The following is a 24,649-nucleotide window of genomic DNA, read 5'->3' as shown; positions in this document are numbered from 1 at the left end:
ACTTCCGCCTTATGAAGGAGGGTACTGAAGGAGGTGGCTCGGGAAATCGTGGATGCACTGGTGATTATTTTCCAGAGTTCAATAGAATCGGGGTTGGTTCCTGAGGATTGGAGGGCGGCTAATGTTGTGCCACTTTTTAAGAAGGGTGGGCGGGAGAAAGCAGGAAATTATAGACCAGTTAGTCTGACCTCAGTGGTGGGAAAGATGCTGGAGTCTATTATAAAGGATGAAATTACGGCACATCTGGATAATAGTAACAGGATAGGACAGAGTCAGCATGGATTTATGAAGGGGAAATCATGCTTGACTAATCTTCTTGAATTTTTTGAGGATGTAACTCGGAAGATGGACGAGGGAGATCCAGTGGATGTAGTGTACCTGGACTTTCAGAAAGCTTTTGATAAAGTCCCACACAAGAGGTTAGTGAGTAAAATTAGGGCGCACGGGATTGGGGGCAAAGTACTAGATTGGATAGAGAATTGGTTGGCTAATAGGAAACAAAGGGTAGTGATTAACGGCTCCATTTCGAAATGGCAGGCAGTGACCAGTGGGGTACCGCAGGGATCCGTGCTGGGACCGCAGCTTTTTACAATATATGTAAATGATATAGAAGATGGTATCAGCAATAACATTAGCAAATTTGCTGATGACACAAAGCTAGGTGGTAGGGTGAAATGTGATGAGGATGTTAGGGGATTACAGGGTGACCTGGACAAGTTAGGTGAGTGGGCAGATGCATGGCAGATGCAGTTTAATGTGGATAAATGTCTGGTTATCCACTTTGGTGGCAAGAACAGGAAGGCAGATTACTACCTCAATGGTATCAAATTAGGTAAAGGGGCTGTTCAGAGAGATCTGGGTGTTCTTGTACACCAGTCAATGAAGGCAAGCATGCAGGTACAGCAGGTCGTGAAGAAGGCTAATAGCATGCTGGCCTTCGTAACAAGAGGGATTGAGTATAGAAGCAAAGAGGTGCTTCTGCAGCTGTACAGGGCCCTGGTGAGACCACACCTGGAGTACTGTGTACAGTTCTGGTCTCCAAATTTGAGGAAAGACATTCTGGCTATTGAGGGAGTGCAGCGTAGGTTCACGAGGTCAATTCCTGGAATGGCAGGATTGCCTTACACGGAAAGACTGAAGCGACTGGGCTTGTATACCCTTGAGTTTAGAAGACTGAGAGGGGATCTGATTGAAACGTATAGGCTTATGAAAGGATTGGACACTCTGGCAGGAGGGAACATATTTCCGTTGATGGGGGAGTGCCGAACCAGAGGACACAACTTAAAAATACGGGGTAGACCATTTAGGACAGAGATGAGGAGAAACTACTTCACACAGAGAGTGGTGGCTGTGTGGAATGCTCTGCCCCAGAGGGCAGTGGAGGCCCAGTCTCTGGATTCTTTTAAGAAAGAATTGGATAGAGCTCTTAAAGATAGTGGAGTCAAGGGGTATGGAGATAAGGCTGGAACAGGATACTAATTAGGAATGATCAGCCATGATCATATTGAATGGCGGTGCAGGCTCAAAGGGCAGAATGGCCTACTCCTGCATCTATTGTCTATTGTCTATTGTCTATTGTCTATTGTCATAGATGAAGTGAGGGGGCGGGGAAAGGCCGACAACAGCTCCGCGCACTGCGCCTGCGCTGCCCTGCAATTTGCAATAGAGTAATCCCTTCTTTTCAGAGAATTCCCAGAGTGTGGAAGCAGGCCACTCGGCCCAAGGAGTCCATCCCGACCCTCCGAAGGGTAACCCACCTACGTCCATTCCCCTATTGCCCTGACTAACGCACATCCCTGAGCACTACGGGTAATTTAGCTTGGCCAATCCAACCTAACCTGGACAAAGTTAAAAATCAAACACCCAACAGGTTTATTTGGAAGGACTGGTGTTAACAGCGCTGCTCCTTCATCAGGTGATTGTGGAGAATAAGATCATAAGGCACAGAATTCATGGAAAAAACATTACAGTGTCCTGCCACTGAAGTAATATATTGAACAGACCTGGATTAAGTCTTTCATCGTTTAGAATGGGTTGCAGGTATCAATAATATGTAAATCCTAGAACTTCCTGTCAGTCACGTGTGTGCATGCATGCATGAGGGAGAGAAAAGTCTCTTTCCGTGCTGTATATCTCTATGTCTATTTGATAACAGATGCTTTATTTACATTGGTGTAAATATTGTTGTAAATCATAGCTGGGTACTAATAGTTAGATGTAAGGGAGAGAGTATTCCTCAAGTAGGGCACTAAAAGAATCCTGGGAAAGCTCTATTTCTGGTTTACTTCCTAATGAACAAACATTTGGGGCCAGCATGGTGGCTCAGTGGTTAGTACTGCTACCTCACAGCACTAGGGACCTGGGTTTGATTCTGTGTGGAGTTTGCACATTCTCCCCCGGTCTGAGTGGGTTTCCACCGAGTGCTCCCGTTTCCTCCCACAGTCCAATGTTGCGCAGGTCAGTTGAATTGGTCATGCTAAATTGCCCATGTTAGATGCACATTAGGTAAATGTAGGGGAATGGGTCTGGGTGGGTTACTCTTCGGAGGGTCAGTGTGGACTTTTTGGGTGGAAGGGCCTGTTTCCATACTATAGGAATCTAATCTAATTAAGCACGAGCACCTATATACATTTAACTTTGTTTCATTCTTCTTGTTTGATTCCATGCTATGACTACACTCTTGTGTCTGATTGGTTTGAGAGACTGGGAGATTGTGGATTGGGTCTCAATTAACTGCATGTATTATTGTTCCAGAAGGTGTAAAGGGGTGGGGTGGGGTCAAAGCTTCAGGAGAAATCCAGCAGAACTGAGAGCAGACCCACATTTAACTCTGTTGGAACAGGAAAATCAACAGAGGACAGAGAAACCAGGACCTGAAATCCGAGCTGACACCAGATTACGCTGTGATCAGTGCTTTCATTAGCACCTCTCCCATTATCTTGCTTTCCATTTGACTACCCCCTCAATTTTCAGGATCCAATCCTTGTCATTCTGAAGTCATGTCTCCGTTAGGAGTCACAGATCATAACTTTTCTCTTCAAATGTGTAGTCGATTAATTCGCTTTTGTTACAATGCAGCACACATTCAGACACACCGTTTTAGTTTCAATTTTTGTGATCTTTAGTATCCAGTTTTGATTGCTGGTATATTTACTCTCCTTGTCCCTTTCTATCATTCTCTGATGTTAATTCTCCAGATCACGACATTGCTCACTGGCCTTGATTTGGATTGACCAGGCTAAATTGCCCAAAGTGTCCAGGGATGGTTCGGTGAGCTAGCCATGGGAAATGCAGGGTTATAGTTCCATAGTAATAGAAGCAGGAGTAGGCCATTGGCTCATTGAGCCTGCTCTGCTATTCATTCAGCTCATGGCTGACCTATCCATCGTCCCAACTACCCTTAATTCCCCCACCATTGCAAAAACCCATCCAACTGTGTCTTGAATATACTTAATGAAGCTGCCTCTCCTGATTCCTTGGCAGAAAATTCCATAGATTCACTTCTCTCCAGGAAAAGCAGTTCCTCCTCATCTCTGTCCTAAATCTACTCCCCCAAATCTTGAGTCCGAGTCTCATCAACCAGCAGAAATGACTGGATAGGGTAGGGCTTCATCCCCACAGTTCAATGAATTCCCACTTTCCAAGATATATTCACTCATTCGGTTGCTGTCTCATAAATAAAAGATTTAATTGCAACTTCTGTTCCCAGTTAAGGCAAAACATCTTTGAAAGCTGCTCCGAAAGTCCAGTCTTCACAACCACACTTCTGCTTTCACCGAAGATGATTAGAGTCATACAGCACAGAAACAGACCCTTCAACTCAACTCATCTGTGCCAACAAGAAATCCTAAATTAACCTAAATCAATTGCCAGCATTTGGCCTATATCCCCCTAAACCCTTCCACTTCATATTCCCATCCAGATGCCTTTTAAATTTTGTAGTAATTGTATCAGACTCCATCACCCTCTGTGAAAACGTTGCTCCTCAGGTCCCTTTTAAATCATTCCCTCTCACCGCAAACATATGCCGTCCAGTTTTGGGCTCCCCTAACCTGGGTACTCACCCTATCCTGCCCCTCATAAACATCTATAAGGTCACCCCTCAACCTCCAATGCTCCACGGAAAATTTTCACTGGCCTATTTAGCCTCTTCCTGTCTTAAACACTCCAACTCTGGCAACAGCCTTGAAAATCCTTTCTGAACCCTTTCAAAGTTTCACAACATCTTTCCTGTAGCAGGGAGACCAGAACTGAACACAGTATTCTAAAAGTGGCCTAACCAATGTCCTGTACAGCCACTCCATGACCTCCTAAGACTCACTTTCAAGGACCCATGAAACTGCACTCCAAGATCTCTCTGTTCTGTGACACTCCCCTTAACTGTGCCAGTCCTGCCTGGATTGCTTAACCAAAATGCAACACCTCACATTTCTCTAAATTAAACTCCTTCTGCCACTCCTCGGTTCATTGGCCCATCCGTTCAATTCTAATTTACAGCAAACTCTTTTTCCTCTCTTATTCTCTGGAAGCTGAAAATCTCCATCTCACACACTCTCCCTCCATTCTCACTTTGCTGAACCTAATCCCTGCTGTACCTCATCCTGAAGGGTCTGGTTCATGCTGATTAACAGGTGTCACAAAGCTAGTTCCTTTTTGACTAAAAGCTTTTCTCTGGCTCAAGGAGACTCTGTCCATGACTTTTTTCAGAGGTAATAAACCGGCTGGGTTCTGATCAGTCTGGTTTGAACAGAGATGAACGGGAATTTGAAAGGCCTTTTGTTTATATGTAAACAGGTGTGACTTCAGGCCAAATTGGTCAAGTTTTAGAAGTGACCTGTATAAAGAAAGGGGAGTGAGCTGAGCAGTTTTAGTTCAGTATTGAACTGGTTGGAAGTTCAACAGGGAGCTATGTGGAAACTCTCTCTCTTTTCCGCCTCTCAACTTCAACCTATAAGCATGTGTTCCATTTATACTGGTTTTCAAAGGGAGTTGGCTTATTGGGACTGTTGTGTATATTCAGAACAGCATAACTGAGTCTAGTTGGCAAGGTTGAGTTCTGTAGGGGTTCTTTATTCTGATCTTTGTGTTTCATTGTGTAATTTTGTGAATAAATTTTTGTCTGTTTTAAAATCTAGTAGTCAACCAAGCTAACTTACTCCAGGTAATTTTCACTGTACACTTACCAAATCAAATTTCAAAGTTATGGTCTGGGGCTGCCTGCTTCAGAATGTTTTCAGTGGTCTGGCTTAGTTCATAACACAGGCCCACACTTTCACTCAGGGGAGATATAATTGAAACATACAGAACATTGAAAGGCCTAAACAAAGTGGGCATTGGGAAGATGTTTCCATTGGTGGGCGAGACCAGACCTGAAAGAGACTAGAAAAGGGAAGACCTTTAAGAAGGGACATAAGGAGAAACTTTTCAGCCAGACAGTGGTGAATCCGTGGAATGTATTGCAACATGAGGCTGTGGAGGCTAGGTCTCTGAGGGTATTTAAGACTGCGATAGATACGTTCTTGAGTATCAAGGGGATCAAGGGTTACGGGGAGGAAGTGGGAGAATGGGATTGAGAAACTTATCAACCATGGTTGTGTGGTATGAGCAGACCTGATGGGCTGAATGGTCTAGTTTCTGCTCCTATGTTTTATGGTCTCTTGTTGTCCTGGACACAGAGAGAGAGAATTGGGAGCAGGAGTAGGCCATTTGGTCTTTTGAGCATGCACCAGCACTGAACAGAGCATAACTGGATATGAATATACCTACATCTAAGTGGATAGGCTGGGACTTTTTTCACAGGAGCACAGGAAGTTGAGAAGTTTATAAAACCAAGAGGGGTGTCAATGAGGTGAGTGGCTGGTGCTGTTTCCTTCAGATGGGGGTTTCAAGATTAGGGAGGAAACTTTTAAGGAGAGAGGAGAAAGATTTTAAAAAGACATGAGGAACACCTTTTCTTGAAAGAGAGTGGTTTGTGTGTGCAATCAATGTCCTAAGGAAGTGGTGGATATAGGTACAGTAATAACATTTAAAAGACATTTGGATAAGTACGTGAGTAGGAAAGGTTCAGAGGGATATGGGCCAAACTACATGGGACTAGTTTAGTTTGTGAATATATTCAGCATGGACTAGTTGGACTGAAGTGTCTGTTTCTGAGCTGTATGACTCTGTAACTGTTGTGTACTGGACTTAAAACCATTATTTTTGCCTTCCCCCATCACCATCCACTTTTTTGTGGTTCAGAAATCAGATGAACTCAGGCTTGAATATATTCAATGGCTGCCTGATCGCAGAAAGCCATCCCAACTTCTGAACTCTTGCTAATATATCACTTGCCTTGCTGATTGCTTACTACACCTGTCTGACAACTGGCAGTGACTGGTGTGGAAGGATGTTGAGGCCCCTTTGTACATCCACACATCGTTCCTGACGAAGGGCTCGTGTCCAAATCACCAACAATCCTGGTCCTCGGATGCTGCCTGACCTGCTGTGCTTTTACAGTACCACACTTTTCGACTCTAATCTCCAGCATGTGCAGTCCTCACTTTGTCCACATCCCAATATATCACCACTTAAACAATGCGCCTTTTTTCTGCTTTTCCTTCCACAGCAAAGGCAAAATCATCACATTGTGGTAATGCGTTTGCCAATGGAGCCACAGACCTGAACCAACGTTTGCAGAGTCTGTTCCCCCAACCCCCAATTCACCCCATTTCCTTTCAGTTGCTGCAAGTCAACAACTGAAGCTCAGAATTTAGAAAAGAAATTGAAAATAGGGTGAGAAAAGAGAGTGCCCTACTCACAGATGTTGGACAGAGGAAGGAGGTTGCAATCTAGGGTGAAGTTCAATCTTTATTCAGAGAGAGAGAGAGGAGCAACAACAGCAACTTCCGAAGCTCATGTTCCAACTTCCGCATTCAGACAATAGGGGCGCTCTGATTGGCAGGAGGATCAGTCTCCTTCCGGTCCTCCAGTGCTTCCTATTGGTCCATCAAAAGAAGGGCGCGAGCCGTGTGCGCGGACACCGAGCAGCTGGTGTAGTTATTTTGCTGACTCCGAGGAGCATGCGCAGTGCTTGCTGTCACAGTGACGCTGGAGATCCTGGAAGGTGGTATTACTGACAGATTTGAAGTGTCCAAATGCCAATAGGAGAAAAAAAGGCTGGAGCCACTTTCTTTTCCCCCTCTGTGGCTCGACTTATTAGCCCTTTTGCATTTGTTCGGCTGCTCACCTTTTGTATATCTTTTCCCCAGGGTTGGGGGTCCTAAACGAGAGGGCATAGGTTTAGGGTAAGTGGGGAAAGATTTGACTGACCTCGGATGAGAAAGAAAAAGTGTGAAAGTTAATTGGTCTTAAGAAATGCCCTCTCTTACACCCCAACAAAAAAATAAATTGTTCACAGCCTATTGATCACTCAGTGGGAAGAATGTTGTGAAACTTGAAAGGATTCAGAAATGACTTACTTATAAGGATGTTGTTAAGTTTGGAGCTACAGAGAGAGGCTGAAAAGGCTGGAGCTGTTTTCCCTGGAGTATTGGAGACTGAGGGGGTAACCTTATAGAGGTTTATAAAATCATGAAGGGCATAGATAATGTAAATAGACAAGGTATTTCTCCTGAGGTGGAGAGGTCCAGGAGTAGAACTAGAAGTCGTTTAGGGTGAGAGGGGAAAACTTAAAAGTGTCCTATGGGGCAACTTGTTTCACACAGAGAGTAGTACGTAAATTGAATGAGCTGCGAGAGGATGTGGTACAATTACAACATATATAAGGTATCTGGATGGGGACATGAACAGGAAGGTTGACAGGGATATGGGCAAAGTACTGGCAAATGAGACTAGGTTAATTTAGGATATCTGGTCAGTTGGGACCGAAGGCTTTGTTTCTGTGCTCTACAATTCTATGATTCTTTTTTGACATAGTCTGAGCCAATTTCACAAGACTAGGAATAGGCCATTCACCCATTACAGCCTGTCCTCAGCTGTGGCCTAACTGCACATATTTCAATGCAAGTTTCAAAAGATGTCTGCAGCTTTCTTATAAAATTGAACATGCTTTAATAATGTTTCTGAATATATCATTTTAGCTATTCTTAATTTTAAAAATAAGCCATTTCCCAGGTAGAGTCATCACCATCCGTTCTCTCTCCCTCTTCTTATCGGTTCCTGAATCCTGGCACCAGGCAGACACCAATGTCATCTGGCCTCTAGCTGGGAACTGTAGAGAACGGAGACAATCCCTGAGCAAATCAGAAGGCTGTCCTGAGGGGAATGACCGTCTCCCAGCATAAAGTGTCCGGTTAAGATTCCCCCCACCCACCACCGTGTCTGCAGCCTGGCCTCTAGCTGAATCTGAACCGAAGGTCCTCCAGCGTGTGTTGACCCTGGATGATAGCATCCAGAGCCTCCCACCTTCTGTAAGACAAGTGCCACTCTGTCCTCTCCGATGTGTGTTGTGTCACTGCTTAACTGTTTCCAGTGGCTGAGCAGAGGTTGATGATCAAGTTCAGAACCCACGAGGAGAACCTTGGGTGACCCCACTACACCCTACACTCTCTCACACTCACGCAGACCCTCTCTCATACACATGGTCTCTCTCAGACACACACAAATCCACCACTGCAGATACCCTCATACTCCATCACACATGCAAAAACACACACACTCACTCACACTACTCTCTCATGCATGCACATACATACAAGTCCATGGGATGAATTTGCATTTGCAGTATTATATTTGCAGATAGATTCAGTGTGTGCTTTTTGTGGAAAAATCGGCAGGCAGTTAATGGAGGCAATCAATCCATGTAATATTTTATCAACTCATACTTTGGAAATAGAACCAGTCTGATTCAAGATTGGTATACAGACAGACCGAACCTCTCACCTTTCATGCATTGTCTGAGCTGAGATGTCACTATTTTTATAAAACCTTAAGTCACCTTGAGAACATGAATTAAAAGTAGTTCTGGGATTTACATATTAATGAACATAAACCTGCAAACCATTCTAAAAGATGGAAGACTTAACAGCAATCAAGGTTTGTTCAATATATCCTATCAGTTGCATGACACTGTGATCTTTTGCTATAAAATCTGTGTCTTCTGATCCTGCTCCACAGCTACCTGATGAAGGAGCAGCGCTCTGAAAGCTAGTGCTTCCAAATAAACCTGTTGGACTATAACCTGGTGTTGTGAGATTTTAACTTTGTGCACACCAGTCCAAACACTGACACCTCCACAACGTTTCTGGTGAACACAGCCCACACTTCTGCCACGAAACTTTACAATGCTGATAAAACAACGCAGTGCCTGCATTCCTAAAAAAATTACAATTTCTAATGATACTAGCTACTCATTCACTGCTCCATCTGATACATGACATTGGAAACTTGGGGCAGGAGGCTGAAAGAAATGAGCAGCTTTTAAACAAAAACCTGTTGGAGCTCAAAGCTTTCAATGAGAGTCTGAGCCCGGCAGTAAGTTCAGGTAATGTTTATTGCAACCCAACTTTGTTACAGCTTCAGATCCCCCCAGCAAAAAGGTGTAGAAAAAGTATCTTTTTTTTATAAAACAGCTCAAAGTCAAAGCACACACACGTTCTTTACTATTTGTCAGCACAGAGTTGTCCTTTTGGAATTGGATCCTTTGTATAGCCATAAACTAGAAGTAGTATTGCCTCATGCACCAATTTGAACACATACCTTGTCTCCAAGTAGGTTTCTCCCCCCTCATCGGCTGGAGTTGGGATGGGGGGGGGGGGTAGGGAAGAAGGAGTGGAGAATAGTCAACCAGACTGCTGTGGGTCTGGAGTCACGTGTAGGCCAGCCCGGGTAAAGGATGCACTGGGACGAGTGAGTGAATCCGTTCCCACAACAGCAGTTTCCTTCCCCAAAAAGGTTGTGAGTGAATCAGATGGGGATTCCCGCTCCCCTCCTTGACAATTGTTTTGTTGTTAGATTCTGAACTCCAGATTTCTAACCGAATTCCAATTCCACCATCTGCCTTGGCAGCACCTGGAACTGGGTTGATAGTCCAGTCGATAAAGGCACTCAGCCGTCGCTGCTTTAAACCCCCTGCGATGGCATGTGAACTCTCTGGTGTCTCTGCAGGTGGGAGGAGCGGTTAAAACTCTTCCCGCACTGATAGCAGGTGAATGGTCTCTCCCCTGTGTGGACCCGCTGGTGTCTCAGCAGGTCAGAGACCTGGGTAAAGCCCTTCTCGCACTCAGGGCAGCTGAATGGCCTCTCCCCCGTGTGGACCCGCTGGTGGGTCAGCAGGGCGAAGGAATTGCTGAAGCCCTTCCCGCACTCTGTGCAGAGGAACAGCCTCTCCCCAGTGTGGACCTGCCGGTGGGCCAACAGGGTGGAGGCCTGGCTGAAGCCCTTCCCGCATGCGGAGCACCTGAAGGGCCGCTCCCCCGTGTGGACCCACCAGTGCCTCAACAAGTCAGAGCAATTGCTGAAGGCCTTCCAACACTCGGGGCAGCTGAAGGGCCTCTCCCTGGTGTGGACCCGCCGGTTCCTCAACAGGTCGGAGGAATTGCTGAAGGCCTTCCCACACACTGTGCAGGGGAATGGCCTCTCCCCGGTGTGACTGCGACGATGAATCTCCAGAGCAGATGGGAAACGGAAGTCTTTCCCACAGTCACCACACTTCCACGGTTTCTCCATGGGGCAGGATTCCTCAGGTTTCTCCATGGCCGAAGCTTCAGCCGCACACAACACGTGTAGAGCTCCTCCCCTCCGTGAATTCCTCTTCCCAGGCCTTATAACTGTTTCAGGCTCCACACTCAGTGCACTCCAACAGTAGGGTCTCTCATCCAGTCCCACTGATGCTGAAAACGGACTGAAACAGGAACCAAAACACTTTGCTCCTTCTCACAATCATTCAAAAATTGTTGTGGTCCCGATGGATTGAGTGACTGTCAGACATTGACGTCAAAGTGAGAACTGCAGACGCTGCAGAGTCAGTATCGAAAAGTGCGATGCTGGAAAAGCACAGCAGGTCAGGCAGCACCTGAGGAGCAGGAGAGTCGACATTTTGGGCATAAGTCCTTCATCTGTTGATTTTGAAACTTCCGTCTTCAGATCTTCAAATACTCTGTCAAGAGATTACAAAATTCATTACTGTCAGTCCAGAATAAAAATTCAGAACAAGCAATTTGTTTGTGTCGTTATTCCACAAAATTGAAAGCACTATCCCACACTCACTCTCTCCCGCCCTCCGCTCTAACTCATTCTCCTGAAGGTGTTGATTCAGGATCTTATAGGGGCAGAAAAGCAAAAATGTCAAGACTGACATCTCAGTTTTGGATAACTCCACCTGAAATTTAATATCTTTCACAACACTGGGATATTGCTGAGGGTGAGCAGGTCTGATTTTGGGAAGCCAAAAAATGTCAATTCAGGGTGAACCTGCAATGCAGGTTCTTGAAGAACCATCAGACAAAGTGGTTCACATTCCCAGGAAGTGGGGGGGAAAGCAAAATGAGCCATCAAGGCATTGACACCACCACCAGAGAGACTGAACAAACAGACATGACAAACATTCATGGAAAGCCAGAGTCATCGAGATGTACAGCACAGAAACAGACACTTCAGTCAAATTCTTCTGTGCCCAACCAGATATCCAAAATTAATCTCGTCCCATTTGCCAGCGTTTTGCCCATATCCCTTTGAACCCTTCCTTTTCATACACTCATGCTGATGACTTTTAAATGTTGTCATTGTACCAGCCTTCACCACTTCCTTTGGCAGCTCATTCCATACATGCACCATCCTCTGCATGAAAATGTTGCCCCTTAGGTCTCTTTGCAGTCTCCCTCCCCCTTCCCCCACCTTAAATCTATTACCCTCTAGTTCTGGACTCCCCATCCCAAGAAAAAGACCTCGTCTATTTACCCAATCCATGCCCCTCATGATTTTAAATAAGTCTATCAGATTACCCCTCACATTCTGACGCACTAGGGAAAACAGCAACACCCTATCCTTCCAACCCTTCTTACCTGGGTAATTAAGACACATATCTGAGTTTGCAGAGTCTGCTCCCTACTTGGGTTCACTCCAGTTGCTACAAGTGAACAAATTTCCTCCCCCTGCACTCCACCCACTGCTTCCCCCCTCTCCCCCTTCCTGAACAGTTAACAAAAATCCCTTCTCTTCAGAGAACCCTCACTGTTCTAACAAGTTCACACCAACCTCCGAATGGCAACCTCACCACACCCATACTCCTATTGCTCTACATTTACTCCTTGACGAATACATCGAACCTGCACATCCCTGGGCACTGTGGGTAATTTAGCACTGCCAATCCACCTGAACTTGCACATCCCTGGGCACTATGGGTAATTTGGCCTGGCCAATCACACCTTACCTGGACAAAGTTAAAAATCACACAACACCAGGTTATCATCCAACGGGTTTATTTGGAAGCACTAGCATTTGGAGCACTGCTCCTTCATCAGGTGGTTGTGGAGTGTAAGATCATAAGACACAATTTCTGGAAAAGCATTACAGTGTCCTGGCATTGAAATGATATATTGAACAAACCCAGATCGTTAAGTCTTTCATCTTTTACAATGGATTGCAGATATCATTAATATGTAAATCCCAGAACTTCCTGTAAGGCACCTTCTCAGGATAACTTTAAGGCTTTATAACAAAAGGAGACACCTCAGCTCAAACAATGCATTAAAGGTGTGAGGTCAGAATCTGTCTGTATCCCAGTCTAGAGTCAGACTGGTTCTATTTCCAATGTGGAATTTACAAAATATTACATATATTAACTGCCTGCAGATTGTGCATTTTTTGAGGAAAATAGAATGCATATGCAAATATCCTTCTGCAAACACAAATTCACCCCCATGGACTTGTGCATGTGTGCATGAGAGAGAGAAAAAGTCAGTTTCCATGCTGTATATCTCTATGTCAATTTGAGAACAGATACGTTTTTTTCTGTTGGTATAAATATTGTTGTAAATCATAGTGGGTACTAATAGCTCGATGGAAGGGTGAGAGAATTCCTCAAATAAGGCACTGAAGGAATCCTGGGAGAGTATTATTTCTGGTTTACTTCCTATTGAACAATATTAAACACAAGCACCTAATTATTTCTAATTTTGGTTCACATTTCTTGTTTTATTCCCTGCTATGACTACACTTCATGTCTGGATGATTAACAGGCTGGGAGATTGTGGGTCTGGGTTGACTTCTTGTTCCAGAAGGTGTAAAAAAAAGGGGTCAAAGCATCAGCAGAAATCCAGAAGGGGTGAGAAATCAGGACCTGAAATTGGAGCTGACACCAGATTCCCCTGTGATCGGTGCTTTGATTACCTGTGCTAACCCTCTACCTTGATCTTACTTTCCATTTGATCACCTCCTCAATATTGAGGATCCAATTCTTGTCATTCTGGAGCCATATCTCTGTAAGGAGTCCCATATTTTAATTATTCCCTTTAATGTGTGCAGTCAATTCATTCGCTTTTGCTGCAATGCAGCACACATTCAGACATACCATTTTTAGTTTCAATTTTTATGATCTTTCGAATCCAGTTTTGATTGCTGGTACATTTACTCTCCATGTCTTTCTGTCGTTCTCGGATGTTCATTTTTCACATCACTGTATTGCTCACTGGCCTTGATTCGGATTGGCCATGCTAAATTGCCCATAGTGTCCAGAGATGTGCAGGTTAGGTGGGTTAGCCATGGGAAATGCAGGGTTAGAGTTTCATAGTAATAGAAGCAGGAGTAGGTCATTTGGCCCGTCGAGTCTGCTTTGCCATTCATTTAATGAATGATCTCTCCATTGTCTCAGCTTCTCCTCCCTGCATTGTCCTAACTACCCTTAATACCTTTACCATGCAAAAACCCATCTAACTGTGTCTTGAATATACTTAATTAAGCTGCCTCTACTGCGTCCCTGGGCAGAGAATTACATAGATTCACTATTCTCTGGGAAAAGCAGTTCTTCCTCATCTCTATCCTAAATCTACTCCAACTAATCTTGAGGAGTGGTCTCACCCACCAGCAGAAATGACTGGATAGGGTAGGGTTTCATCCCCACAGTGCAATGAAATCCCATTTTCCACCAAAATCTCAGATGTACTCACTCACTCAGGTGCTGTCTCATAAATGAAAGATTTCATTGTAACATCTTCTGCTCCCAGTAAGGACAAAACATCTTTGAAGGCTGCTCTGAAAGTCCAGTCTGCACAATGACACTTCTGGTTTCACCAAAGACCCAGAGAGTCATACAGCACAGAAACAGACCCTTCAGTCCAACTCATATGTGCCGCCCAGATATCCTAACTTAATCTAGTCCCATTTACCAGCATTTGGCCCATATCCCTCTAAACGCTTCCTATTCTTGTACCCATCCAGATGCCTTTTAAATGCTGTAATTGTATCAGGCTCCACCCCTTCCTATGACAATTCATTCAATACATGCACCACCTTCTGCGTGAAACAAGTTGCCCTTCATGTCCCTTTTAAATCATTCCCCTCTCACCTCAAACATATGCTCTCTAGTTTTGCATTCACCCTATCCATGCCCCTTATAAATATTTATAAGGTCACCCCTGAGTGTCCGATGCTCCAGGAAAATATCCCTGACCGATTCAGCCTCTCTCTGTAGATCAAACCATCCAACTCTGGCAACAGCCTTTCAAGTCTTTTCTGACCCCTTTCAAAGTTTCACACCATCTTTTCTGTAGCAGGAAGACCAGAATTGAATGCAGTATTTTAAAAGTAGCCTAACCAATGTCCTGTACAGCCACAACATGACCTCCCAACTCCGATACTCAATGCTCTGACTAATAAAGGAAAGCGTACAAAATGCCTTCTTCACTATTCTGGCTACCTGAGACTGCACTTTCAAGGAACAATGAACCTGCACTCCAATGTCTCTTTGTTCTGAAACACTCCCTTAACTGTCCTGCCTGGATTGCCTTACCGAAATGCAAACATCACATTTCCCTAAATTAATCTCCATCTGCCACTCCCTGGCCCATTGCCCCATCCAATCAATCAATTCTAATTTATCGCAAACTCTCTAATTCTTATTCCCTGGAAGTTCAAAATCTCCATCCCACACACTCCCTCCATTCTCACTTTGTTGAACCTAATCCCTCCTGTACCTCATCCCAAAGGGTCTGGTTCATGCTGATTAACAGGGCCACACTCAGGGGAATCTAATTGAAACAAACAGAATACTCAATGGCCTGGACAGAGTTGATGTTGGGAAGATGTTTCCATTGGAAGGAGAGACTAGCAGCCGAGGGCACAGCCTTAGAGTAAAGGGAAGACCTTTCAGAACGGAGATTAGGAGAAATTTCTTTAGCCAGAGAGTGGTGAACTGATGGAATTCATTGTCACAGAAGGCTGTGGACGCCAGGTAACTGAGGATATTTAACACTGAGACAGAAACAGTTCTTGAGTATCACGGGTTACAGGGAGAAAACAGGAGAATGGGGCTGAGACACTTCTCAGCCGTGATTGAATGGTATGGGCAGACCCAGTGGGCTGAATGGCTTAATTTCTGCTCTTATGAATAGGAAAGGTTCAGAGATATATAGGCCAAACAAGGTAGGACTAGTTTAGTTTATGAATATAGTCAGCATGAAATCAAGTATCTGTTTCTGTGCTGTACGATTCTGTAACTGTTCTTAAAACCATTTTTTCTGTTTCCTCATAACCATCCACTTCATTGTTGTTCAAAAACCAGATGAGCTCAGCTTTGAATATATTCAATGACCCCCTAACCACAGGAAGGCCCCACCCCACTTCTGAACTCAATTCCCCTTGCTAAAACACCACTTGCCCTGCTGACTGCTTAGTGCACCTGTCTGATAACGGGTATCGACTGGTGCAGAAAGACACTGAAACCTCTTTGTACATCCACATAACATTCCTGATAAACGGCTTGTGTCCAAAACGTCGACTCTCCTGGTCCTTGGATGCTGTCTGACCCGCTGTTCTTTTCCAGGGCCACGCTTGTCAACTCTGATCTCCAGCATCTGCACTCCTCACTTTCTCCATATCACCATTAAAACAATGCACCTCCTTTCTGCTTTTGTTTTCCCACAGCAAAGGCTATATTATCACATTGTGGTCATGCATTTGTCATGTGATTGCCAATTGAGACACAGATTTGGACCAACATTTCTAGACGAGTACTGCAGATGCCGGAGATTAAAGTCGAGAGTGTGGTGCTGGAAAAGCACGCAGGTCAGGCAGCATCCGAGGAGCAGGAAAATTCCTGATGAAGGATTTTTGCCCGAAACGTCGATTTTCCTGCTCCTCGGATGCTGCCTGACCTGCTATGCTTTTCCAGCACCACACTGTCGACCAATATTTCTACACTCTGACCCCACCCTGAATTCACTCCCTTTCCTTTCAGTTGTTGGAAGTCAACAATTGAACGCCAGAATGGAAAAAAAAGTGGAACAGATGGCGAGAAAAGAGAGTGCTGTACTCACAGTTGTTGGACAGAGGAAGAAAGTTGTAGTTTGGGGTAAAGCTCAGTCTTTATTCAGAGAGACAGGAACAGCAGCAAGTGCTACTTCAGAAGCTCATTGTCCAACTCCCGCATTCAGACAATAGCGGTGCTCTGATTGGCAGGAGGACAAGATTCCTTCCGGTCCTCCCGAGTTCCCTATTGGTCCATCAAAAGTAGGTCATGAGTCGTTTGTGCGTACAACCAGGAGCATGCAGTCTTCCGCTGACACCAGCGGACATGCGCAGTGCTTGATGACACCGAGGGGCATGCGCATTATGCACTTCAGAAATGCTTACGTTACGATCAGATTTGAAGTCTCCAAATGCCAATCGGAGGAAAAAAAAAGTTGAATTACAATCTCCTTCCCCCCTCCCCCCACGGCTCGACATTGTATTCCTTTTGCATTTTGACTGGCTGCTCAACTTGTGTATTTCTTTTCCCTCGTTAAGGGGAGCCACAAACTGGAGGGCATAGGTTTAGGTTGAGTGGGGAAAGATGAGGGACAAAAGGATTAGAAAAAACGTGTGACTTTTAATTTGCCTCAAGAAATGCCAGAACGAGAGGACATTAGTTTAGGGTGAGTGGGGAAAGGTTTAAAACGGACCTAAGGGGTAACTTGTTTCACGCAGAGGATGGTAAATGTATTGAATGAGCTGCCGGAGTGGAGGCTGGTACAATTACAACTTTTAAAAGGCATCTGGATGGGTGTACGAATAGGAAGGTTTAAAGGGGTTTGGGCCAAATGTTGGCAAATAGGAATAGAATAATTTAGGATATCTGGTCGGCACAGACCAAACTGTTCCATTCCATGCTCCATGACTCTATTTCTACATGGAACCAATTTGACAATATTAGAATAGGCAACTCACCCCTTACAGCCTGTCCTCAACTGTGGCCAAATTGCACATATTTCAACGCAAGTTTCAGAAAGATGCCTGCAGCTTTTTTAAAAATAGAATTGAACATGCTTTAATGTTGTCTCTGAGTAGCTATTGTCAATGTTAAAGATCAGCCATTTCTCGTGCACCCCCATCTCCCAGGTAGAGTCATCACCATCTGTCTCTCTCTTCTTAGAAGGACTTGATACAACAATCAAAGAGGGATGGAGGCACGAGAAATAACAGGTGGTGGGGAAAGAGAATGGTTGGGGGGGGAGGGGGAGGAGCTGAGGGTGGGTGTCAAGAGAGAGAAAATGGACAGGGGACAGAAAGAGAATGGACAAAGGGCAGTGACACGACAAATCCCACCTTCCCCAGGACCACAGTAATCATTTCTCAATATACAAATGGCTAAAGCAGTAGAATCACATAATCCCTGCAGGCCATTCAGCCCATTTACCTCACACTGACTTTCCAAATTGCATCCCACCAGACCAACCCACTTACCATACAGCCCTGCAGTTCCCCATGGCTTACGCACCTGAAAATGCATATCCTTGGACACTTCAGCACAGCTGATCCACCCTAAACTGCAGATCTTTGGACTGTGGGAGGAACCCACGCAGACACAAGGGGGACAATGTGCCAAAGTCGCCTGAGGCTGGAATCAAACCCAGCACTGTGAGGCAGCAGTACTGACCACTGAGCCACCATGCCACCCAGAGCTTTGATGTTCTGCTTTATCTTTTTAGCTTCTGACTTCTCATGCGCCCTCAGCAAAGGCTCTGCCCTCCTGAGATTTGTGGACCACACCCACTGCAGCCTCCCTTTCCCACTTCTCCTGTCGTGAGCACGTCGGTTCCTGAACCTGGTGCCAGACAGACACCGATGCCATCTGGCCTCCTGCTGCTAACTTCAGAGAAAGACAACAATCATCTGTCAATATTCTGCCCTTACCCCCCAGTGTCCCCCCCACCACACAGCCAGTTAGCTCCTCCCCCTGCCTCCCAATCTCCGATCCCCTTTACCTGTGTGATTCACACTCACACCCTTCTGACCCTGTCCACTGACCTAATCAGAAGGATCTGTCTAGAGGGGAATGACCATCTCCTGGAATAAAGTGTCCGGTTAACTTTCCCCGTGACGTGTCTGCAGCCTGGCTTCCAACTCCATCTCTCTGAGCCAAAGGTCTTCCAGCATGTGTTTACACTGAATCACAGCATCCAGGACCTCCCACCTTCTGCAAAGTGAAAGACAAGTCTCACCCTGCCCTCTCCAATGTGTGTGTGTAGATTAGATTCGATTCTCTACAGTATGGAAACAGGCCCTTTGGGCCAAAATGTTCACATTGACCCTCCAAAGAGTAACCCACCCAGACCTGTTCACCGACCTTAAATTTACCCCTGACTAATGCACCCAACACTATGTGGGATTTAGCATGACCTGCACATCTTTTGGATTGTGGGAGGAAACTGGAGCACCCGGAGGAAACCCATGAGGAGAATGTGCCAACTCCACATAGACAGTTGCCCGAGGTGGGAATCGAACCCGGATCCCTGGTGCTGCAAGGCAGCACTGCTAACCACTGAGCCACCATGTCACCCAGTAACTGCTGCATTGTTTCTACTGGCCAAGCAGAGGCTGATAGCCAAGTTTGGAACCCATGAGGACGGTCTCAACCGGGACCTTGGGTGACCACACTACACTTAACACTGTCTCTCACTCCCACACATACACACCCAGTCACACAGACCCTCTCTCACACACACCTCCCACACTCAAATCCATGCACACACCCTCTCACAGGCTTATACTCCACTGCATCGACACACTTTATCAAGCATGCACATGCAAACTCTCCATCTCTCTCTCTCATGCGCACGCGTGCACACACACACACAAACAAACCTATGCAGTGAATTTGCATTTGCAGATACATTGTGCTTTTTGAGCAAAATACAATCTGCAGGCAGTCAATCTATGTAATATTTTATAAATTCCTACTTTGGAAATAGAACATGTGTGACTCAGGACTGGGATACAGAGAGACTTGAACCTCACACCTTTCTTGCTTTGTCTGAGCTGAGATGTCACCTATTTTTACAAAATCTTAAGTCATCTGGAGAATGTGATTTAAAAGTAGTTCTGGGATATCCATGTTAATGAACCGAAACCTGCAACCCATTCTAAAAGATGAAAGACTGAATCACAACTGGACTTGTTCAGGAAATCTGATCAACTGCATGACACTGTAATGTTTTGTGATAAATTCTATGTCTTATGATCCTGCTCAACAGCTACCCGATGAAGGAGCAGCGCTCTAAAAGCTAGCGCTTCCAAATAAATCTGTTGGGACTCTAACCTGGAGTTGTGTCGATTTTAACTTTCTCCACCTCTGTCCAACACCAACAACTGCCCATCATTTCGAATGAACACAGCCCCCACCTCCTGGTGCTGCCAGGAAACTTTACAATGCCCATAAAACAACACAGTACCTGCACTCCTGAAATATCTGCAATTTCCAACGATACTAGCTACTCATTCACTGTTCCATCTGATACACGACATTGGAAACTTAGTGCAGGAGGCTGAAAGAAATCGACAGGTTTAAAACAAAAACCATTTGAAGCTCAAAGCCTTCAATGAGAGTCTGAGCCTGGCGGTAAGTTCAGGTAACCCTTTATTGTGACCCAACTTTGTTACAGCTTCAGATTCCCCCTGCCCCAGCAAAAAGGGAATGGGAGGGGCCCAGTGGGAGAGAGAAAGGGGGCGGGGGGCACGGAGGGGGGGCATGGGTGCAGTGTGGAGTCAACCATAGGCCAGACAGGGTAAAGGATGCAGCTGGGATGACTGAGTGAATCCTTTCCCACAACGACAGTTTCCTTCCCGAAAAATGGCGTGAGTGAATCAGATGGGGTTTTCTCACCCCAACACCATCCCCACCCCCACAACTCCGCCCCCAAAATTGGCTTCATCGTTAGACTTGGAACTCCAGATTACTGACTGAATTCCAACTTCACCATCTGCCACGGCAGAATTCGAACCGGGGAGGCCCCAGAACTGGGTTAATACTCCAGTCAATAATGGCACTCAGCCGTCACTCCTTCAATGCCTCTGCTATGGTACGTGAACGTGCTGGTGCCTCCGCAGGTGGGAGGAGCAGGTGAACACCTTACTGCACCCGGGGCAACTGAAGGGCCTCTCCCCTATGTGGACCTGCTGGTGTTTCTGAAGTGTGATGGCCTGGGTAAAGCACTTCCCGCACTCGGGACAACTAAAGGGCCTCTCCCCCGTGTGGATCCGCTGGTTGGTCTGGAGGTTGGAGGCCCGGGCAAAGCCCTTCCCACACTCGGGGCACCTGAAGGGCCTCTCCCCGGTGTGGGACCGCTGGTGTCTCAGCCGGGCAGAGGCCTGGGTAAAGCACTTCCCGCATTCACAGCAGGTGAAGGGCCTCTCCCCCGTGTGGACCCGCTGGTGGGTCTGCAGGGTGGAGGAATCGCTGAAGCCTTTACCGCACTCTGGGCAGCTGAAGGGCCGCTCCCCTGTGTGGAGCCGCTGATGGATCAGCAGGGCAGAGGCCTGGGTAAAGGCCTTCCTGCATTCGGAGCAGCTGAAGGGCCTCCCCCCTGTGTGGACCCGCCGATGGGTCAGCAGGTGAGAGGAATCACTGAAGGCCTTCCCGCACTCGGGGCAGGAGAGTGGCCTCTCCCCCTTGTGGATTCGCTGGTGCCTCAGCAGGGCAAAGGAATTGCTGAAGACCTTCCCACACTCGGGGCAGCTGAAAGGCCTCTCCCCCGTGTGGACCCGCCGGTGGGTCTGCAGGGCGGATGCCTGGGTAAAGCCCTTCCGGCACTCGGGGCAGCTGAAGGGCCTCTCCCCGGTGTGACTGCGCCGATGAGTCTCCAGAGCAGACGGGGCACAGAAGCCTTTCCCACAGTCGCCACACTTCCACGGTTTCTTCATGGGACGGGATTCCTCGGGTTTCTCCATGGTCGAAGATTCAGCCACACACAAACGTGGGTACAGCCCCACCCTGCCGTGAATTCCTCTTTCCAGGCCGTATAACTGCTTCAGGCTCCATACTCACTGCGCTGCAACGTAGGGTCTCTCATCCAGTCCGACTGATTCTAAAAATGCACTCGAGCAGGAAGCAAACGCTTTGCTCCTTCTCACAGAATCACAGTCAAAAATCGTTGCAGTCCCGATGTCCCAGTGTCACTGTCAGACATTGATGTGAAAGTGAGGACTGCAGATGCTGGAGAGTCAAGACTTCAAAAGTGAGACGCTGGAAAAACACTGTAGGTCAGGCAGCATCCGAGGAGCAGAAGAGTCAATGCTTCGGGCATAAGGCCTTCATCTGTCGATTTTGAAATTTCTGTCTTCAGATCTTCAAATACTCTGTAAAAAGAGATTACAAAAGTCATTACACTCAGTGCAGGGTAACAACTCTGAACAAGCAATTCTACTTTCTGCGGAATATACTTTTCTTTTGTTATTCCACAAAATTGAAGGCACCATCCCACACTCTCTCCCTCCTCTGTTCTCACTCCACTCTAATTCTCCTCAAGGTGCTGATTCAGGATCTTACAGATGCAACCAACAGAGTCATAGAGATGTACAGCATGGAAACAGACCCGAACCCAGGGAAAAGACTTTGTCTATTTATGCTATACATTCCCCTCATAAATTTGCAACCTCTATAAGGTTACCCCTCAGGCTCCAACGCTCCAGGGAAAGCAGCTCCAGTCTGTTCAGCCTCTCCCTATAGCTCAAATCCTCCAACCCTGGTGACATCCTTGTAAATCGTTTCTGAACCATTTCAAGTTTCACAACATCTTTTCGTTGGAAGGAGACCAGAATTGCACGCAATATTCCAACAGTGGCCTAACCAATGTTCTGCACAGCCGCAACATGACCTGCCAAGAGTACAAAATTAACATGAAAGAAGTCTTCGCTAAGCATTTGGTACTTAAAGTTTGACAAGGCACTGATGAAATGCATCCAACAATCTTGAAGGAAGGGACAACAGAAATTGTGGAAGCCGTAATTTATCAGTCTTCCATGGACTTGGAGGAGGTGCCAGAAGACTAGAGAACTGCAAACATTGCAGCCTGGTTTAAGAAAGGTTGTAAAGGTAATCTCAGCAATTATAGAGTCAGAGATGTTTTGCTATCCTATCTCTCCCATAAAGGCTAACAGAACAGGCTGTGAGCAGGAGTCTGCTGGGCACCACCTTCATTAATCAAAATAGAAAGAGCTATTGATTCATCACCTCAGGAAATCTTGAGACAGTCTTGGCTCCTATGCACATGTTGAGATGCATGTAAGGAGATGTTTATAGTTTGCTTCTGTACTTAGAATTCATGAATTGAAGCCAGTGTACATTTTTAAAATATTCAAGATTAAAAGTACAGAGGAGATCAATATTATACAACAATCCAACAACCCCGTCCCAAGACAACACGCGCCTGACCCTCACAAAGATGGCGGCCGGTTGCCCGGGCAACCCGAGAGCTCCTTCGCCGGTGAAGTAAACACTGGGGCCTGTGGGGCTTCTATTGGAGGCCTCAGGCCTCCCCCTAGGAGTTTATAAACTCCCCAGTCTCCCTCCTCCCGCGGTTCCCAATCCTACCCTGTCTCACTGTCTCCTCTCCCCGGGGGCAGGAGCCAGGTCTTGGCGCTCGGGCCTGGCGACCTCCCCGGATGTTTCTGAAACCTGGTCCTGTCCTGAAGGAGGATCACCGGGACCCGAAACCCGTCCTCACATTTCTCCCGACACGAGCTGCCGGACCTGCTCAGCTTTTCCAGCGGCTCCTGTTCTTGTTCCTTCAGCCGCCGGCGCCATTCCTCTCCCACACTCAGTAACACGGTCTTTGTCCGGCCGCGGGACCTACACTGCACATGCGCCAACACACAGGGGGCGTGGTCCAAACAATATCGTCACCATCTGAGGGGCGTGGTTGGGGAGGCCTCCAACCAATAGGGGACAATGGGGGTTGGTTTTCCCCGCCCCCAGCCCCTGAAAGGTGGGTGTCATTTAAATGTGAATGTGGTTTTCTTTTTAATGTTCAGCCTGTTCAGGAATGTTACTCCAGACCTTTGGAAGGCTGAAACATCGGGAAACTTCCAGACACAAACAAAGGGGTTTTCAAAAATGAATAGAAATAGGTAAGGTAAATTACGAAAGAAGCCTAATATAAAATATCAAAAGCTTCTATTGTTGTGCCAAAGGGAACAGAGTCGCTAAAGTAAATGTTGGTTCCTTGGAAGATGAAACAGGTGAGTTAATAAGGGGAACACTGAAATGACAGAGCTGCTAAATCAATACTTTTCCTCAGTTTTCACGTTGGAGGACAGCAGTAAAATTCGGATTGGAACGAGCAAGTCAAAGTCACATCAACGTCGATAGGTACACTATTAGGATTGAGGGCAAACAACTCCCCTGGGCCTGATGGCCTACATCAGTTACAATATTTCAAAATTCCCTGGACATGAGAAAGATTCATTGAGTTTATTTAATAGAGAGATAGGTAGGTTCTTGATTGTCACATTTTGGCCCACTCTCCTAACCTATCTCGATCCATTTGAATGGTTCATGTTTCCTCATTGCAATTTACCATCACGCCTATTTATGTGTCATCCACAAATTTGGCAAATGAGCCTTTTATACGTGTATCCAAGTCCCTAATGTAGATTGTAAATAGTTGAGGTCCAAGGACCCAACCCTGTGGCACCGGACTAGTTACATCTTGCCATTCAGAAAAAAAAGCCATCAATTCGGACTGTCTGTCTTCTGCCCATCAGCCAGTCACCTATCCAAGCTGATAACTTGGATCAAAGGTTATGGGGAGAAAAAGGGAGAATGGAGCTGAGAAACGTTTCAGACATGATTGAATGACTTAGTTTCTGCTCCTATATCTTAGGATCCTCTGGTTCCAGTGGATTGGAAAAAATGCTAATGTAATGCCTGTATTCAGAAAGGGAGGCAGGCAATATGTGGGAAATTGCAGACCAGTTAGTTTCACATCTGTTGTTGGGAAGGTGTTAGAGTCAATTATCAAGGAAGCAATATCAGGACATTTGAAAAGTCAAAACTCTATCCATCAGAGTCAGCATGGTTTTATGATGGGCAAATCAGATTTAACTAAGTTCTTCATCAATGTAACAAGTCGATAATAGGGATCCTGTAGATGTAATAGATCTGGCTTTTCAGAAGGAATTTGCTAAAGTGCCACTCAAAGCATTAATTCACAAGGTTAGATCATATGCGATATGGGGT

General features: G+C 46.0%; 2 protein-coding genes across 6 annotated transcripts in view; both read right to left on the bottom strand.

The window, feature by feature from the left end:
• The window catches only part of LOC140460061 (uncharacterized), a 49,806-nt gene extending 42,801 nt beyond the window's left edge, over positions 1–7,005 (bottom strand). Inside the window, 1 exon segment of the mRNA XM_072554467.1 lies at positions 6,801–7,005. The gene's annotated coding sequence lies outside the window, so the exon portion shown is untranslated.
• Positions 7,006–9,475: 2,470 nt separating this feature from the next.
• LOC140460399 (uncharacterized) lies at positions 9,476–23,297 on the bottom strand. Of its 5 annotated transcripts, none has more exons than XR_011954065.1 (2): positions 23,003–23,297; positions 9,476–11,098 (listed from the first exon to the last, which is right to left on the bottom strand). XR_011954065.1 is itself a non-coding variant. In XM_072554935.1 (2 exons), exon 2 carries the CDS (start codon positions 21,358–21,360, stop codon positions 20,488–20,490), a length of 873 nt encoding a protein of 290 aa, XP_072411036.1. In that variant the 5' UTR covers positions 21,361–21,768; positions 23,162–23,284; the 3' UTR covers positions 20,033–20,487. The 5 variants fall into 5 exon arrangements, 3 of the variants coding, with proteins under 3 accessions (XP_072411036.1, XP_072411033.1, XP_072411034.1); XM_072554935.1 differs by lacking the exon at positions 9,476–11,098 and adding an exon at positions 20,033–21,768 and having other exon boundaries at positions 23,162–23,284; XM_072554932.1 differs by lacking the exon at positions 9,476–11,098 and adding an exon at positions 20,033–21,768 and having other exon boundaries at positions 23,003–23,279.
• Positions 23,298–24,649: the final 1,352 nt, after the last annotated feature.

The sequence above is a fragment of the Chiloscyllium punctatum genome, chromosome 36 (genome assembly GCF_047496795.1).
Source record: "Chiloscyllium punctatum isolate Juve2018m chromosome 36, sChiPun1.3, whole genome shotgun sequence".
Classification (NCBI taxonomy): Eukaryota; Metazoa; Chordata; class Chondrichthyes; order Orectolobiformes; family Hemiscylliidae; genus Chiloscyllium; species Chiloscyllium punctatum.
The sequence above is the reverse complement of the archived record's forward strand: the minus strand, read 5'-3'. Positions and strand labels throughout refer to the sequence as shown.

Bases quoted from the DNA above. Each gene is read 5' to 3' on its own strand.
- LOC140460399 (XM_072554935.1), bottom strand. From the start codon at position 21,360: ATGGAGAAACCCGAGGAATCCCGTCCCATGAAGAAACCGTGGAAGTGT.